Source organism: Mustelus asterias, chromosome 4 (assembly GCF_964213995.1).
Source record: "Mustelus asterias chromosome 4, sMusAst1.hap1.1, whole genome shotgun sequence".
In the NCBI taxonomy this organism is placed as follows: domain Eukaryota; kingdom Metazoa; phylum Chordata; class Chondrichthyes; order Carcharhiniformes; family Triakidae; genus Mustelus; species Mustelus asterias.
Window position 1 is genome coordinate 30,403,868 of NC_135804.1, and position 18,252 is coordinate 30,422,119.

General features: G+C 39.4%; 1 protein-coding gene across 2 annotated transcripts in view; it reads left to right on the top strand.

Moving 5' to 3' along the window:
- zcchc14 (zinc finger, CCHC domain containing 14) overlaps nt 1–18,252 on the top strand; it is a 99,421-nt gene that overhangs the window by 53,940 nt on the left and 27,229 nt on the right. For both annotated transcript variants that reach the window (XM_078210752.1, XM_078210753.1), the window contains exons 9-10: nt 7,391–7,482; nt 14,432–14,559. In XM_078210752.1, coding sequence (XP_078066878.1) covers nt 7,391–7,482; nt 14,432–14,559 — 220 coding nt within the window. The remainder of the gene's footprint in view (nt 1–7,390; nt 7,483–14,431; nt 14,560–18,252) is intronic.

The following is an 18,252-nucleotide window of genomic DNA, read 5'->3' on the forward strand; positions in this document are numbered from 1 at the left end:
TCTGGAAGTTATAAAATTAAGTAGTCGATGGTTATTCTCCTGACCATTCTGGTGCTGCCATCGCCCGGTCATACTTTGGTTCTCAACCTTTTTGTTCCTGTATTATAAAAAACTGTAACACAGTATTCCTTCTGTATAAAAAATAGTCATACAATTAAGCATATATTTATTTTTGTTTTACTTAGTATGAAACTTGTTGCTTTTACTGTGCAACAATTCTGTCCAGAAGTGGAGGTATCTTTGACGAGCACAAGAGCATATCATAGTTAATATTCATCCTGGCTCAGTATTTAATTTTCATTTATCTCATTGTTGAAAATTGAACTTTACAAAAGTAGGTTATGCTAAAGGGGATCAACACGCAGTGCCACAGAAGATGCAATGCTGAATTAATCAACGCATTTGCACCAAAATGTCTCCAGTGACGTTTCAATGAACTTGATTCTGAGGGAGCTGTCTGATGGAATGACATTGAGCTTTTCTAGTAGCTTTGATGGAACACAGGATGACAGTTCAGCTTCAGTATTCTCACTAAAGTTTGTAGCCCGTGGATGTATAGCAAATTGTACCCTGATGAGGTTGGGAAAGTATCTACTAAATATGTTGCATAGATCAAAAAGATGTACAACCAGCTGTGTTTGATGTCAAAATAATATATTTTCCTTGAATTAAAGAACGTAGGAACTTGAACATATCCATAGTGCCCCATCCAGGCAAGAACTTTCCAAACTTGTGATTTCCTTTTGAATGCATAAATATTTTTGAGCGGGGCACAAATGAATTTGCGTACCTTACGCAGCTTTATTAACTTATTCATTTCAGTGACTGTCTGCAAGAAACCCAGTTTAGCCAGCTATCCACAACGTTCAGTACAAGGTTGTGTTTTTTTTATCAGTTAAGGAAGTATATACGTCTTCCCTGAAACTAAATATATGGGCAAGCATTCTGCCTTGAGGCAGCCATCTCACTTCTGTATATATGAACACAAAATTGTCCTCTGAACTCCCTTACTAAGTGCTGTAAATAAAAAAACGAGATTATTGCATGGGATTTGATAAAATTAACAACTTTTAGTGGTGTGTTGAGAACACTGTGAAGACCTGGTTCAATATCTTCCATTACAAGTGCCTCTACATGTAAAAAGCAATATGTTCAAATAGATACATCGGGCTTTGATCTTTTTTGCAAGCACTGGAATGCTTCCCATCATTGCTGCAAGCCCCAATGACATTTGTAAAGCTGTTGAAATCATCCAACACTTTGATCTGCACACTGCAAAACTGTTCCTTCTACCATTGAATCAATCCATCTTTGCCAGTGTTATTTGACATTGGTACTTTTTCAGTTCCTTGGCCATCTGCTCTCTGAACATTTCCCTTACTATTTCAGTGGCACATGGTATTATCAACTCCTCAGCAATAGTATGTGGGATTTTTGCTTTAGCAATTTTCTGTGCCACTTTGTTAAATGAGACCCAAGCTTATCAGCAGGAGTTATGGATTTCATTACTGCTTTCATACTGACTAGTTTCTTAGCCTTTCGGTTAAAAAAAAGTTGCTTGTCCTTTATATATTTCATGCCTGGTAATTAAGTGTCTCTGTAATTCGGTGGGTGTTAAAGATTCATTGAACAGTAGCTGTACACAAACTGCACACAGTTCAGGTATATTTTCATTTCCAGTACAAATTAAACCAAAAATCAATAGCTGTCTTTGTATTTCTGTAAAACTACTGCTAACACTGCAAAATTATGCTTTCTTTCACACTTTCACCACCAAAGTGTTCTAGAAGAAGGAAGTTCTGTATCATCACTCTGTGGGGTTCACTGTTTTCAAGCTGATAGTTACATTAAAAATGTATCTATATCTTATATTTATTTTGTGTTTCTGAAATTAAAAAAGTCACCATGGTTTCAGATGGCCATGATTTAATCTGGGGATCATCATATCTCAGGCGAGGGACAAAGTTGAGAAGGTGGAGTGAATAACCTCAGCCAGTACAGAAATTGAATCTGTCACTCTGCATCATGAACCAGCTGTCCAGCCAACTAAACTAACAGACTCCTCTGTTGAAATAGCATCTTATGCAAAGAAAAATTTATGAAGTTTTATATTTACATTGTGTCCATTAATTACTCAAGGTCTTCTCCACCCCATCAATCATTGGCTTAACAGTAAATGAACCATTTCAGGCTTGTTCTGTGCACAGTTGGTTGGACTGAATTAAAATTCCAAGTCTGTTTCAGAAACACAAAAATGTTAAGTCACAGAAGGAGGCCATTCATCCTGTCGTGACTGTGCAAACTGAATAAGCAGTTCACTTAGTGCCAGTCTTCTGCCTTCTCCCTAGAACCTTGCACATGCTCCCTCTTCAAATAGCAGTCTAATTCCATTTTGCATGCCTCTGCTGAACCAACCTCCAACACAGTCTGTACATTCCAGACCTTAACCACTTGCTGTGTGAAAAAGATTTTCCTCGTGTCGCTTTTGTTTCTTTTAACAATTATGCAAATCAGTGTTCACTCTTTCTTGAATCTTTCAGAAGTTGGAAAAGTTTATTTCTAGCTACACTGTCCAGACCCTTTATGATTTTTAGATACCTTGATCAAATCTCCTCTTAACCTTTTCTGCTGCAAGGAAAGCAGTCCTAACTTCTCCAATTTAGCTACATATCTGAAGTTCTTCATCCCTAGAAAAATTCTTGTGAATCTTTTCTGCACTCTCTCCAGTGCCTTCCCATCCTTCCTAAAATGTGACACCCAAAACTGGAAGTAGTACTCCAAATGAGGCTGAACTAGTATCCTATACAAGTTCAAATTTGCCTCCTTACTCTTGTACTCTAATATGTATGCTTTATTAACCACGCTCCCAAAATGTCCTGTCACCTTCAATGACTTATGCACATATGCGCGCAAGTTCCTCTGCTCCAGCGCCTACTTTAGAATTTTGCACTTTATTTTGTATTGTCTGTCTATGTCCTTCGACCAAAATGAATCACTTCACGTGTCTCTGCAGTGAATGTCAGCTGCCAACTGTCTGCCCATTCCATCAATATTTCTACATTGTTTTGATTTCTACACTATCCTCCTCATGGTTCACAATGCTTTGAAGTTTCATATAATCCGTAAACTTTGAAATTATGCCCTGCAGACCAAGGTCTGGAAAAGTATGGGTCCCAACTCTGACTCCTGGGGAACTCCACTACAAACTTTCCTTCAGCCCAAAAAACATTCATTTATCTCTATTCTCTGTATCCTGTCACTCAGCCAATTCTATATCCATATTGCAACAGTCCCTTTTATTCCGTGAGTGATGTTGTCTGGCACAGTATCAAATGGTGTGCATGCATGTCAACTGCTTTGCCATAATCAACCCTCTCTGTTACATCTGCAGACAAAATCTCCAGTAAGTTTGTTAAACATGATTTTCCCTTAAGAAATCCATACTGACTTTCTTTAATTTACCCACATTTGTCCATGTGACTATTAATTTTGACGCTAATTATTGTTTCTTGAAATTTCCCCAACACCGAAGTTAAACTGACTGGTTTGTAGTTGCTGGGTTTATCTTTACACCCTTTTTGAACAAGGATGTAATGTTTGCAATTCTCCAGTCCTCTGGAACCACCCCCAAGTCTAAGGAATACTAGGAAAACAGAACTCTCCTCTTAAATCAATACCAAACTCTCTGGGTGAAGAAATTTCTCCTCATCTCTGTCCTAAACTGTTTATCCTGTATCCTCAGACTGTGGCCCCTGGTTCTGCACCCTAATCATTGGGAGCATCCTCCTTGCATCTACCCTGTCTAGTCCTGTTGGAATTTTATAGGTTTCAGTGAGATTCCCCTCATTCTTCTAAACTCCAGTGAATACAATTCTAACCAACTCAAACTTTCCTCATACGTTAGTCCCTTCATCCCAGGTAAACCTTCTCTGTACTCCCTCTAGAACAAGAACATCCTTCCTCAAATAAGGAGACCAAAACTGCGCACAATTCCAAGTGTGGCTTCACCACATATAGTTGCATCAAAATATCCCTGCTTCTGTACTCAAACCCTGTCATGATGAAGGCCAACATGCCGTTTGCTTTTTTTACTTCCTGCTGCACCTGCGTGCATATCTTCAATGACTGGTGTACGAGGACCTCAAGTTTCGTTGCATATTCCCTTCTAATTTATGGCCATTCAGATAACAATTTGCCTTCCCATTTTTGCTACCAAAGTGGATAACCTCACACTTATCCAAATACTGCATCTGCCAATCATTTACCCACTCTCTCAACTTGTCCAAATCTCACTAATGGATCTCTGCATTCTCTTCACAGCTCACCCTCTCATCCAGCTTTCTATCATCTGCAAATTTGGCGATATTACATTTAGTTGCCTCATCCAAATTGTTAGTATATATTGTGAATACCTAGGGTCCAAGAACTGATCCCTGCAGCACTCCACTAGTCACTGTCTGCCATTTGGAAACAGACCTGTTTATTCCTACTCTTTGTTTCCTGTCTGCCAACCAGTTTTCTATCCATTTCAATATACTTTCAAACAAATGTGGAATATGAATTTCAGTGCTGATTGTGAAGTTAGTATGTAGGCTGTAGGTTCCAAACTCTAACAGATTGTATCTAACAGAATGTCCCTTCTACTATTCACAACAGGCAAGGTACATACTATATCCAACCAATCCATGTCCACTCAAAACAGAGCAATCAACAGTAGCTCTGATTCCATGATTGGACAACATTTGTTAAATTAGCACTCTTCTCACATAGCATAAATTTGTCATTTTCCCTGGCATTGGTATTTGTGCGAATTGTCTTGAACAATGCCTCTTTTGTTTTAAGCAATACTCAAGTTCTGTACTACCAAATAACTTGTATAACGAGCAAATATAAACTAGTTTGTAAATAGAGAGTAATAAATGTAGATGGGGAGCGTAATTCCTCATATATCACTCCCTGCTAGGCAATATTGGACACTAAGTTACAAATCCTGCCGATCTAAAGAAATGCTCAGTTGTCCACATCCAGTTGTCCAAACTGTAAACAAAATTGCCATTGAGAAAAGTTTAAAAACTCATTCTATTTTGTCAGAAGCAAAAAGGAGCAGAATGCAAGTGATAATTAAGGGTTTACAAGCTTGACAGGTCAAGCGAGTTAATGCTTTGACATGTGCTTCATGATGGTCTGAAAATCGGCTTTCAGAATCTTTTCATTATTTTTTATTCTGCTTTGACATTCCTATTGGTATTTGATGTAGAGTGTTATAGTAAACATCTTCCTATTTGAATATACATGCTGATGTCTTTAGTGGGTATGAGCATGTGCAAATGACATCAGTAGGGCGAGGTTTAGTCTTAAATGAGGGACCTGTGTAACTAGCTACCTCCACTTCTGAGTCCATGCTGTACTGTATTTCAATATTTTTATAAGTAAAGAAGGTTCAATATCTCAACGCATTTAGACTACCTTTTTGTGGCCAAGTTACCACAATATTATTCGGCTTTGTGATTCTTGGCACTTGGAAATTATCAGTGACTTGTCCAATGAGTTTTATGTTCAATTCCTGGTATGAATGAATATTTGTTTTAGCTTTTCATTTTTATGCTTTTCAACAAAATTTCTCTATATATTCTGCCTTTAAGCATTTATCAGTTAATACCTACAGGCCGTGGAAATGATCTTATCTGTATAATCTCACAAATTGAACAAATTAGAAATCCTCTTAGATAACTGAAAGTCTTCCTTAATCCTTGAAATAATTTCAACTTCCTTGTGCTAAGCTACCTCCCAGCCTTTTTCAATTTTCTTTCTCATTGAGCGTGGCTGACCACTTGCTGTGGCTGGCTCTTCTAATTTAAAGAAGTAGTTGGACAGTCTCGTATAATATTCCACCTGTACTTAAATGGGGAAAATATCTTGACTGCCGACAGTGTGAATTTCTTAAGAGAGATGTTAGACTATGAGCTCGCAACAAAGTATACTATTTATGTGTGAGAATTGAACTTTTTCTTGAAAAATGCAGTAGATAATCAAGGCATAAACAATATGTCTAAGGACCACTTCTAAAGACCGTGAAAAGCTGTGGTCCTCAGTGTTCCAGAACACGTCTCATTTTTTAAAAATGTTTTGGTAAGTAGCCTTGTTATAACAATGTGATGATGGATTTATTTACTGCCACACTTTGACCTGGCAACTCACTTGATGAAGGAGCAGCGCTTCGAAAGCTTGCAACCAAATAAACCTGTTGGATTTTAACTTGGTATTGTGAGACTTCTTACTGTGCCCACCCCAGTCCAACGCCGGCATCTTCACATCATGGCTACCACCAACGCCGCAAACTGACAGCTCAAAAGTGGAGAGGATCTCCAAGAAGATCGTGCATATTGACACAGACATCAAGTTTCTACAAAGATACAAGAAAGCACGCAAGATCCCGAAAGGACTACAAATCATGAACCCACTCAGGTCAACCTGTAACACAGACTACGGTGAGAGACTTTGCCTTTGCGCCTCTCACACTCCTCAACCATCTCATACACCAGCTCTACAGCAGACGCTACAACCTGGAAACCAAGATGGAGTCCATATTCTCAATTTGCGCTCAGGACGTAAACCAGCTACGAATAAATGCCAAACAGATGAGACAACGGAACTACGCCATCTACCTGCACACCAAGAACAGGAAACTTGGCATCATCACCAGCAGCAACCATGCCTCCCCCGGTACCACAGTAGAAAACAGTACCACTGCAGGGAAGTCCATTGTCAACTTGTCGGATTATACCCTTCAACCAGACGAAATCGAAGTTCTCAGCCGAGGGCTCAATTTCTGCCCTACCACCAAAATGGACCCATCAGTCTCCAGGCAGACAGAGGAATTCATCAGGTGAATGAGGCTCTGGGAATTCTTCCACAAATCCTAAAAGGCCAACAGCGGACCCAATGAGACAGCCAATGAACTGGAACAGCCAATGAACTGGAACAGCCACCAGATAGATCCGTGGTGCAACAACCGAAGAGGAAAGAGTCGAATTGGACCCCTCCAGAAGGCCACTGCCCTCGACTCAACACGTATGCCAAGCCGTCAGGAGATGCGTCAATGCCAGTTTCATCAGCTGCACTCAGAAGACAGCCCCGAATGTCACCCAAGCGCAACGCAACGCCATCCATAGCCACTCACCTTATGAAGGAGCAGCGTTGCAAAAGCTCGTGCTACCAAATAAACCTGTTGGATTTTAACCTCGTGTTGTGAGACTTCTTACTGTGCCCACCCCAGTCCAACGCCAGCATCTCCACATCATACTTTGATCTGTTAGATGAGAGTTAAAAATTAATTTTTGGTTTAATCTTGTATTTCAAATTGGATTAATAGCTGATTTTCTTTTTGTAGTTCCTCAGTCTTACCGAAGAAGATCTGAACAAGTTTGAAACACTCACATTAGGAGCAAAGAAAAAATTGAAGATGCAATTAGAACTTGAAAAGTAAGGTTTTTTAAATTCTTGATTTTATAAGAGCATATTATGAATTTACTTTAGGAATAGTGTGCATCATCTACTCGAAGATTCACAACTCTGACTAATAATTATGCTGACAATTTGGCAGCATACAAATCATATTTAATTTGAAATATGGTAATTTTTAACTGCTATTTTGATATCTGTGTAAAATATTGTTTTTTTTTATTGCCATTCTTGAGGACATGATTGCTGTTTTTAATTAAATGAACCTTTTTTTATTGTTGTAGCATATTAGAGCGTCTAAAAAACTTAATGTAAACATTCCCCCGGCAGTTCAGTTTATTGACCATAATTCCATAATTTCACGTGACATTTATCCATAACAGTGGATGGAGAAACAGGACAGGAGTGTAGTCACATCTGCTAGATTTTTAGTAAACGGTGCTGTATCAGGTGGGAAGATGATTACCTGGCCACTTGCCTTGGCTAGGAAATGACATGAATACATTTACAGAACAGGTGAAGAACAATAAAGGCTACAATTTTTAAAATGTAGAGAGGCAATTTTTATTTTAAACAAAATTCTTAGGGGAAGATATGTATTGGGTTTGCAACAAATTAGCCTCAGCCATTTGTCTGGTTGTCAGTTTTTGAAAGGATAAATAATGGGTTAAATTTCATTGGTTTGCTGTATTTTAATGGATTCTGAAATAAGAACATAAAAATAGGCACAGAAATGGCCCTTTGAACAAAAACAGAAAACGCTGGAAAATCTCAGGTCTGACAGCAGCTGTGGAGAGAAAATAGAGCTAACGTTTCAAGTCTGGATGAACCTTCGTCAGAGCTAAAGACAAAGAAAATAGGATGGCCCCTTGATCCTGCTCCACCATTCAATAACATAATTTCTGACCTGATTGAGCCTTAACTCTGCTTCCCCACCTGCCATTGTCCCATTCCCCACCCATAACCTTTTGATTCCCTTGTAGGTAAAAAATATGTCAAACGGCCTTCAAGATATTCAGTGACCCAGACTCCCCTGCTTTCTGGAGTAGTGAATTCTAAAGGTCAACAGCCTTCTGAGAGAAAAAATTCCACTTGTCTTAAATGGACAACCCTTTATTTTGAAATGCACCCACAATTTCTAGATTCCTCCAAGAGGGGACATTTAGCCCTTTCAAGCCCCTCCTGTTTCAAAAAGATCACCTCTTATTCTTCTAACCTCCAGTGAGTACGAACCAAACCTACTCAGCCTTTTCTTATAAGACAACCGGTTCGTCCCAGGAATCAACCTAGTGGACCTTCTCTGTACTGTCTTCAATGCAAGTATATATTTCCTTAAATAAGACCATAACTGCACACCATACTCTAAGTGTACCAATGCCCTGTACAGTTGCCACAGGACTTCCTTGCTCTTATACTCCACCCCTTGCAATAAAGGCCAGTATCCCATTTAACTTCCTAATTGCTTGTGGTTTGAGTGCAAGGACATCCAGATCCCAATGCACTGCAGTATTCTGCAGTCTCTTCACTTAAATAATATTCTCTTTGTCCATTCACTTAAACTACCACATCCCTTTGCAGACTCTTTGGCCGGGATCCTCCCAAAAATACTCTAAGTCCCCAACATGCGGGAAAATGGGAGTAATTGCCACTGTTTCTTCAGCGTGATTTCTAGAATGAATCTCCGACATTCTGTGCATCGCAGAGTGCCCTAGCATGATTCACTCTGAAAATTAGTGGGCGGAGCCTATTCCCACCTGAGAGGCCGGCACCATAGCCCTCAGCGGCCACTGCGCATGTTCCGATCTGTCAGCATGGAGATCGCCACATGCGCAGTGGCCCCGCATTGCTGGCCTCCCGATCGCTGGCTAGCCCCGCAACCCCACCATTGCTGGAAATCATAGTTGTGGAGGCCATGGCACCCAACGGGAAGCCCACGAAACAGCCTCTGCTGATGTCTCCCAACCCACTGCACTGCTCAAGCAGCACAGCAGGCTGGGCGAATCACCCCCTTTGTGTCTTCTTCACAACTTGCTTTCGTACCTATTTTTGTATTGTCAGCAAATTTAGCCACGATACACTTGATACCTTCATCCAAATCATTAATATAGATTGTAAATAGTTGAGGCCCAAGCATGGATTCCACAAGTTCCAGTTTGCCAACCTGAAAAGGACCTATTTATTCCGACTCATGATCGTCATAATAGCTAATCAATCCTCTTATCCATACTAAAATACTACCTAACATTATGAACTCTTATCTTCTGAAGTAACATTTTATTTGGCACCTTATTGAATGTCTCTCAAAAATCCAAATATACTACAGCTACTGGTTCCTCTTTATGTAACCTGTTTATTATATCCTCAAATTTGTCGAAAATGATTCACCTTTCACAAAATCATGTTGACTCTGCTTGCTTGCCCTTGGGGCAGCATGTGGCATAGTGGTTAGCACTTGCTTCACAGCACTAGGGACCTGAGTTCGATTCTGGATTTGGTGACTGTGGAGTTTGCACATTCTCCCCATTCTGCATGGGTTTCCTCTGGGTGCGCCGGTTCCCTCCCATAGTCCAAAGGTGAATAGGTTAGGTGGATTAGCCAAGGTAAATGCATGGGGTTATGGAGATAGGGCAGAGGGGAAGACCTGGGTGGGATGCTCTTTCGGAGACTGTCGGTGCAGACTCAGTGCATTGGATGACCTCTTTCTCTGTGCTGTAGGGATTCTATGATTGGATTTTGATTTTGTAAATATCCTGCTACAACTTTCTTAATAATGAATTCCTGTATTTTCCCAATAACAGATGTTAGACTAACTGCCCTGTAGTTTCCAACTTTCTGATTCCCTCCTTTCTTGAATAGCGGTGTTACATTTGCAATTTTCAATCGCTGGACCTTTCTGGAAGATTACAACCAATGCATCTACTATCTGCAGCCATTTCCTTTAAGACCCCAGGTTGCAAGCCATCAAGTCCAAGGGACTTGTCAGCCTTTAGACACTTTAGTTTTCCTAGTGCATTTTTTGATGATGGATGCACGATACTTGTTCAAAGACTTTGCCATTTCTTTGTTTCTGCAATTTCCTTGTTTCCCATTATTAATTCCGCAGTCTGATCTTCTGGAGAAGCAACTTTTACTTTAGATACTTTCTTCCTTTCTATATACTTTTAGAAGCTCTTGCTGTCTTTTTATATTTCTTGCAGTTTACTCTCTTTTTCTAATTTCTCTCTTTTCATTTATTTAGTCACCTTTGCTGGTTTCTAAAATTTTGTCAATCATCCAGCTTGCCACTAATCTTTGCAGCATTGTACACTTCTTACAATTTGATGCCATCCTTGACTTCCCTAGTTAATGTTGAATGGTGCAAGCTTCTCATGGAGTTCTTCTGTTATAATGGAACATAGCTTCGTGAGAGTTGAGAAATATCTCTCAAGCGTCTGCCACTGCTTATCCATCACACATTTTAACTTATTACCCCAGTCCACTATAGCCAACTCTGTCTTCATACCTTTGTAATTGCCTTTATTTAAATTTAAGACACTAGCTTTAGACCAAAGTTTCTCGCCCTCAAACTGAATGTGAAATTCTATTACGTCATGATCACACTTGCCTAGAGGATCCTTAACTATGCGATCATCAATTAATCCCATCTTATTACACATTACTAGGTCAAAAAATGTCTGTTTCTTGTTTGGCTCCAGGTCGTATATTCTATCCTAAATAATCTGAACTCATTCTGAGGTTACCATTGCCAATTTGATCTGTCCAATCTATATGAAGATTAAAATCATCCATATTTTATTGCAGTACCTTTCTTATAAATCCCAAATATTGCTTGATTTGTACTCTCAGGTTTGTGCTGACAAGTAACATTCATGCCAAGCAATGACCATTTCCAACAGGAGAGAATCTGACCATCATCTCTTGACATTTAAGGGCATTACCATCGCTGAATTCCCACTATCAATATCCTAGGGGTTGCCATTGACCAGAAATTGAACTGTACTAACCCCATAAATACTGTGGCTACAAGAGCAGGTCAGGGGCTAGAATTCTGTGGCGAGTAACTCCCCAAAGTCTGCCCACAATCTACAAGGCACAAGTTAGAAATGCAATAGAATACTCTTCCCCTTGCCTGGGTGACTCTCTCAAGAAGCTTGATATCCAGGTCAAAGCAGCCCACTTAAGTCATCTCTTAAACAAACATTCACTCCCTCTACTACAGATGCATTGTAGCAGCAATGTGTACCATCTCACCAAGGTTCTCACCAAGGCTCTTTAGACAGCACCTTCCAAACTCACGACCCCTGCCATCTAAAAGGACAAGGGCAGCAGATATATGAGAACATCACCATTTGGAAGTTCCCCTCCAAGTCAATCATCATCCTGACTTGAAAATATATCATCATTCCTTCACTGTTGCTGGATCGAAAGCCTGGAACTTCCTCCCTAACAGCACAGTAGGTGTACCTATCCTACATGGAATGCAGCAATTCAAAAAGGCAGCTCACCACCACCTTTTCAAGGGCAATTAGAGATAGGCAATGAATGTTGGCCTGGCCAGTGAAGTTTAAAAAGTTTTTTTTAAAAAAATTTTTTTAAAAACTGTCCTACAGTGTAGTTCCTGTTAGGGGCCTGTAAACTACAGCCACCAGTGATTTATTTCCCTTGTTATTTGTTATGTTCACCCAAACTGATTCTAAATCTTGATCTTCCAAGCCAAGATCATTCCTGACTACTCTGAGCCTGTCCTTTATTAACAGATCTACCCCATCTTCTTTTACTTTCTTCCTATCCTTTTGAATTGTAAAATGCCTTGAATATTCAATTTTCAGCCTTGGTCATTTTGCAGTCACAATTTTATTAAATGGATCTATTAATGTTAAGCTAAATCATGATCCAAGGAACTATTGGTTTAATTTTGATTTGCAAAGATTTTCCCTTTCATAATCCTAATTTAGAACCTTTGCTCCCTCTTCAGGGATAAAATTGTATTGCATGCAAAGAACCTGATCCCACTGAGTTTATAACATAATAAAAAAACAGCAGTAATGTATTTTTGTCCCAATTTTTAAGAAACATTTGTGATTAGACGAGAAGTTATTATATTTTAGTTTTCATTACTTTTCTGAATATGTGATGGAAGAAAGTATTACTTATGAATATTGAATGATATAGTGTGCACTCTAAAACATTTTATCAGTCTTTATGAGTAGTACTTTTTATTTGTCAGATTTGAATGTTTTTTCATGCTGGTTTTCTATTGCATTGGAAAGTGTTCATACAATATAAGCTGAGGTGCACAATAATCTGGGGGAACCCAAGTACAATACCTTTCAGGATACATTGGCCAGAATTTTATCGCCCTGCCCACCACGGGAATCAGAGTGGATGAGGGGCGAACAATGGGAAGGTCCATTAACCTCAGGTGGGATTTTACGGTTTTGGGATGAGTGAGGTCATAAAATCCTACCCATTAAGTCTGAAAATATGACTATTGCTAAAGCTACAAGGATACCATTTTATAATAAGCCAGGCCACTCTCTAATACAATTGTATATTATCATCTTGAAGTTGCAAAAGATTTAAAAATAGCCACTTTTAAAAAATATTTGTCTAAGTAATTCTGGTTAGAAATTAAGAAAGAAGCCGGTCTGAATTTGGCAGCTTAAATCATATTTAAACTTACACTCTTGTATATGTTGTTCGATATTGTATAGTTAAGAGCAGCAGTTGATTATAGGATTTAAGTCTCCTGTCCTGTAATAAGATGAAATTGTTGTCTCTGAAGCTGTGTTGCAGCCACCCTGTAGCACACATATCATGATTTTCGTGGTGCTGTTTGCAAAATAGCAGTTAAAAATGTGAAGTTATTGTAAAAGCAATTACATGGTGGTTCCATAGCTTTGTACACTATTCTATTGCATTGTGGATTTGTAGACCAGGGATTCGAGGATACATTTTTACACAACATCAATCCCTGAGCTCAACTGAGTTGCAAGACTCCCCAGCAAATGTTAGATTCTTCCTCTGAGTAAGAAACAAAAGTCAGTGAATGGATTATTCCATTCTGGGTTTTGCTATAAGCTGTTAGAGTATGGCTATCTGATTATTTTAATGTTAAAAATATTAACTCGAAGCCTCATTGATGTGGAACCTGCAGCAAAGTTTTATTTCCAGGATTGTAGATAATTAAAGGCAGGAGTAGGATATTTGGCCCCTCACACCTGCTCTGTAATTGATCTAATCATAGTCTCTACTTTCATGTCTAGCACCTATAGCCTTTGACTCCTTAGAATCTATCTAACTCAATCTTAAAAATATTCAATGACCCTGCCCCCACTGCTCTGTGGGAAGTGAATTCCAAAGAATAATAACCTTCGGAGAAAAAATTCTAATCATCTCTATCTCAAATGGAAGTTCCCTTATTTTTAAAGAGTGTCCCCTAGTCTTCCCCACAAAGAGAAATGTCCTTTCAGCATACATCCTGTCACGTGCCCTCAGGATCTTTATATATTTCAATAAGATCACATCTCATTCTTCTAGACTCCAAAGGATGCAGGCTCAACTTGTCCAACCTTTCTCCATAAGATAACTCTTTCATACCAGGAATCAGTCGATCAGATGTTGAGATGGCAGGAAAACTGCACGTACAGGCTCATATTTTTAAGTCATGAATTGTGATTTTGGCTCTGCTGTTAGCTTGGTGGCAGAGAGATCTGGGGTGCTGTTTTGAGGTCTGGGAACCTGGAAGGTCAAATGTGCAATAAACATGCTAAAAGCGCGTATTCCCTTTACCCAGCTCTTCAGCATGGTGAAAGTGCATGGTAAAAGGGCAGCATAAAAAGACATACATATTTCTCTTAAATACAGATAAGCAGCTGCCTAAGTTTAAACTAAATCAAACTGGAAATTTGAACTTTCTGGTCATTAAATTTTTCTCATTTTAGAATTTTAACTTTTCTGTGATCCACAGAGAGAAGTCTGAAAAAAGAAATATCAACTGTATGGGTCAGTCACCAATTTCCAATGCTGGAATAGCACGGGTTACACCAACAAGTCATTTTGGTCCTATTCACTCGATCCGCTGCATTCCAACTGCAGGTAATAATCCAAACATCAGAACCAAATATTTACATTTCAAAATATGTATTCTTTGAACAAAAGGAAAATCTTTAACAATATATCTTGGTGAACAGTTTCCTGCTTGAATGATAAAAAAAGTTTTTCCTGGCATTCACCGCTTTGCATTTCTTCAGTTTCTGTATTCTTGTTAGTTAACGTGTTTCAGAAAGAAATAAAGTGTATTAGCTTGACACTTTGAGGTAGACTTTGGTATCTATTGGGTACAGTAGCAGATTGGTCACACACCATCAGCATAGGCATTCCACCCACTGCAGAATTTTTGTGGGGATTGGGGGACATGCGAGCTTTTGGTGTCCTAGATAGATTAGGTTCCTTTATTGTGTAAATTAGAAATGTAACATCTGATGAGAAATGAGCAGAAGAAGCATCAGTGCTTCAGCCTTGATCAGGATTGTGGTGTTTCTTAAAATAAGCGTATGCCTTTCATTTCAGTACCAAAAGTAGTTATGCTGCATCTACCATGTATCTGCTTTTATGCCAGCTTGACTATGACATTCTGAAGTCATTTAAAATCCTCTTTTCTATTTAATATGCCTCCTACCTCCAAGTATCTAGAAAATTTCTAGTTAATGTTCCCTATTCACAAAACTAAATCATCTATAAATACACAGGGAATAAAGGTAGTTCCATCTGACCCTAGAGGCATACCACTTCCAATTCTGGGCAAGACCCTAATTATTTGTTCAAAAGTAAACTGCAGATGCTGGAAATCTGAAATAAAAATTGAAAATACTCAGCAATCAGGCAACATCTGTGTAGAGAGAAACTGGTAACATTTCAGGGAAGAGCTGGAAAAAGTTAGAAATGTAATAAGTTTTTTAAGCAAGTGAAAGGGGAAGAGTGGAAAAAGAACAAAATGGAAAGTCTTTAATGGGGTGGAAGACACGAGAGATTAAATGACAGGAGTTGGTGGTGCACGGCTGAAGGTAATGGGACATTGAAGAAACAAGAGATGTGCCTAGAGGAGTTGTGAATGGCAGACTGATAAATAGCTACCATCTGAAAGAGAAAACAAGGGAAAATTAACTAAAATTAAAAACAAAATGGGAGCAAAGACTGTCGATTGCCTAATTGAAAGATGAGATGCTGTTCCTTGAGCTTCATTGGGACACTGCAGAAGATCGAGGACAAGAGATCAGCATGATAGCAGGGTGGAGAATTTAAATGACAAAGGACTGAACCTTAGGTCATGCATGTGGACTGAATGGAGGTGTTCCACAAAGTTTGTTTAGTCTCTCCAATGTAGAGCAGGTCGCACTGCGAGCAGCAAATTCAGTATACTAAATTGAAAGATGGATATTTTTTGTTTCCTGTCCTGTACCTAACTTTTTTATTCATGCTCTTGCGTTACCTCATGCCTGATTTTTTTTTAACGAGTCTTTTGTGAAACACCTTATCAAGTTGCTTTTTGAAAATCCATTTACATTCTCAAGGCTGGTCCATTCAGATCCTCAAACCTGCTCTGCCATTCAGTTGGAATTAGATCATGGCTGATCTAACTCTTTAACGCCATTTATCTGTCTTGGCTTCATATTTCTTGATAAACATGTGTACTTGTACTTCCAAATGTCTTTGCTTTATGATTCCTAGTTTAAATGTTTACCATTTTAAACACTCATTTGGAAAGTGGATGACCTCATATTTGCCTACATTAAATTCTACCTGCCGTATTTTTCCCACTCTCTTAATCTGCCTGTGTCCTTGTGCAGCATCCTGCTTCCATTTGTGATTCTGTGATCTACACTGCTTACAGTCCCACTTTGTTTGGTAACTTGCAAACCTGGAGGTGCAACTTTCCATTCTTTCATCCAAGTCATTAACAATTTGATAAAAAGTTGAGGCCCCAGAAGAGATCCATTGAAAGATGAGGTACTGTTCCTTGAGCTTGCATTAAGCTTCATTTGAACATCGCAGAAGGTCAAGGGCAAGAGGTCAACGTGATAGCAAGGTGAAGAATTTAAATGACAGAGGACCGGAACGTTGGGTCATGAATGGAGGTGGTCTTTGTCATACCCTGCCAATCTAAATACATACCCTTTATCTCCACATCAAAAAGTTCATCTAAATTTGGTAAACATGACCTACCCTTTTCAAATCCATGCTGATGCTTGAAGCACTTTCCAAGTGCTCAGTTTCTCTGATGATTCCAGATAACAGGTATCAGTAACTTCCCCACAGGTTGACAAGTCTTCAATCACCTGGTTTATCCTACTGACCTTCTTGATTAACGCTGAGACATTTGGAATTTTCCAATTCCCTGGCATGATTGCTGAATCTAACCATCTTTGTAAAATCATGACTAATGCATCAACAATTTTCTAATTTATTATAATACCTTAAGAATTTCCTCCTTAAGCCTCTCCCCTTCTCTTTCTTCCTTTAAGATGCTCCTGAAAGCCTACCTCTCTGGACATTTGCGCTAATATCTCCTAATGTGGTTTGGTGTGAAATTTTGTTTTATAACACTCCTTCATAGTCCCTTGGGATATTTTATTATGTTAAAGGTGCTATTCAAATACAAGTTGTTGGATGGAAGCTACCAGTTTCTTGAGATTTTTATTTTCTCCATTTCCATTTTTAAAAATTCATTTCTAGGATGTGGGCTTGGCTGGCTATGCCAGCATTTATTGCTCATCTCTAATTGCCCTTGAGAAGGTGATGGTGAGCTGCCTTTTGGAACCACTGTGGTCTTTGTGGTGTAGGTACGTGCACAGTGCTATTAGGGAGGGAGTTCCAGGATTTTGACACAGCGATAGTGATATTTTCCAAGTCAGGATGGTGAGTGACTTGGAGGGAAACTTACAGTTGGTGTTCCCATTTGTCTGCTTCCCATGTCCTTTTAGATTGTAGTGGTTGTTGGTTCGGAATGTGTTGCCTAAGAATCCTTGGTGAGTTCCTTACTTGTATTAAATCCACCAAGCTCTACCCTTTGTTTTTAGGTTCCCTTCTACCACTGACATTTTGTCCTCTTTCCCCACGATAAATACACACCGAATACAAATAACAAATTTAATAAGTATACTATAGAAACATAGAAAAACTACAGCACAAAACAGGCCCTTCGGCCCCACAAGTTGTGTCGAACATATCCCTACCTTTTAGGCCTACCTATAACCCTCCATCCTATTAAGTCCCATGTATTCATCCAGGAGTCTCTTAAAAGATCCTATTGAGTTTGCCTCCACCACCACTGACGGCAGCCAATTCCACTCGCCCACCACCCTCTGTGTGAAAAACTTCCCCCTAACATTTCCCCTGCACCTACCCCCCAGTACCTTAAACCTGTGTCCTCTCGTAGCAGCCATTTCCACCCTGGGAAAAAGCCTCTGAGAGTCCACCCGATCTATGCCTCTCAACATCTTGTATACCTCTATTAGGTCTCCGCTCATCCTACGTCTCTCCAAGGAGAAAAGACCGAGCTCCCTCAGCCTATCCTCGTAAGGCATGCCACTCAATCCAGGCAATGTCCTTGTAAATCTCCTCTGCACCCTTTCAATCTTTTCCACATCCTTCCTGTAATGAGACGACCAGAACTGAGCACAGTACTCCAAGTGGGGTCTGACGAGGGTCTTATATAGCTGCATCATTATCCCCGGACTCCTAAACTCAATCCCTCGATTGATAAAGGCCAGCACACCATACGTCTTCTTA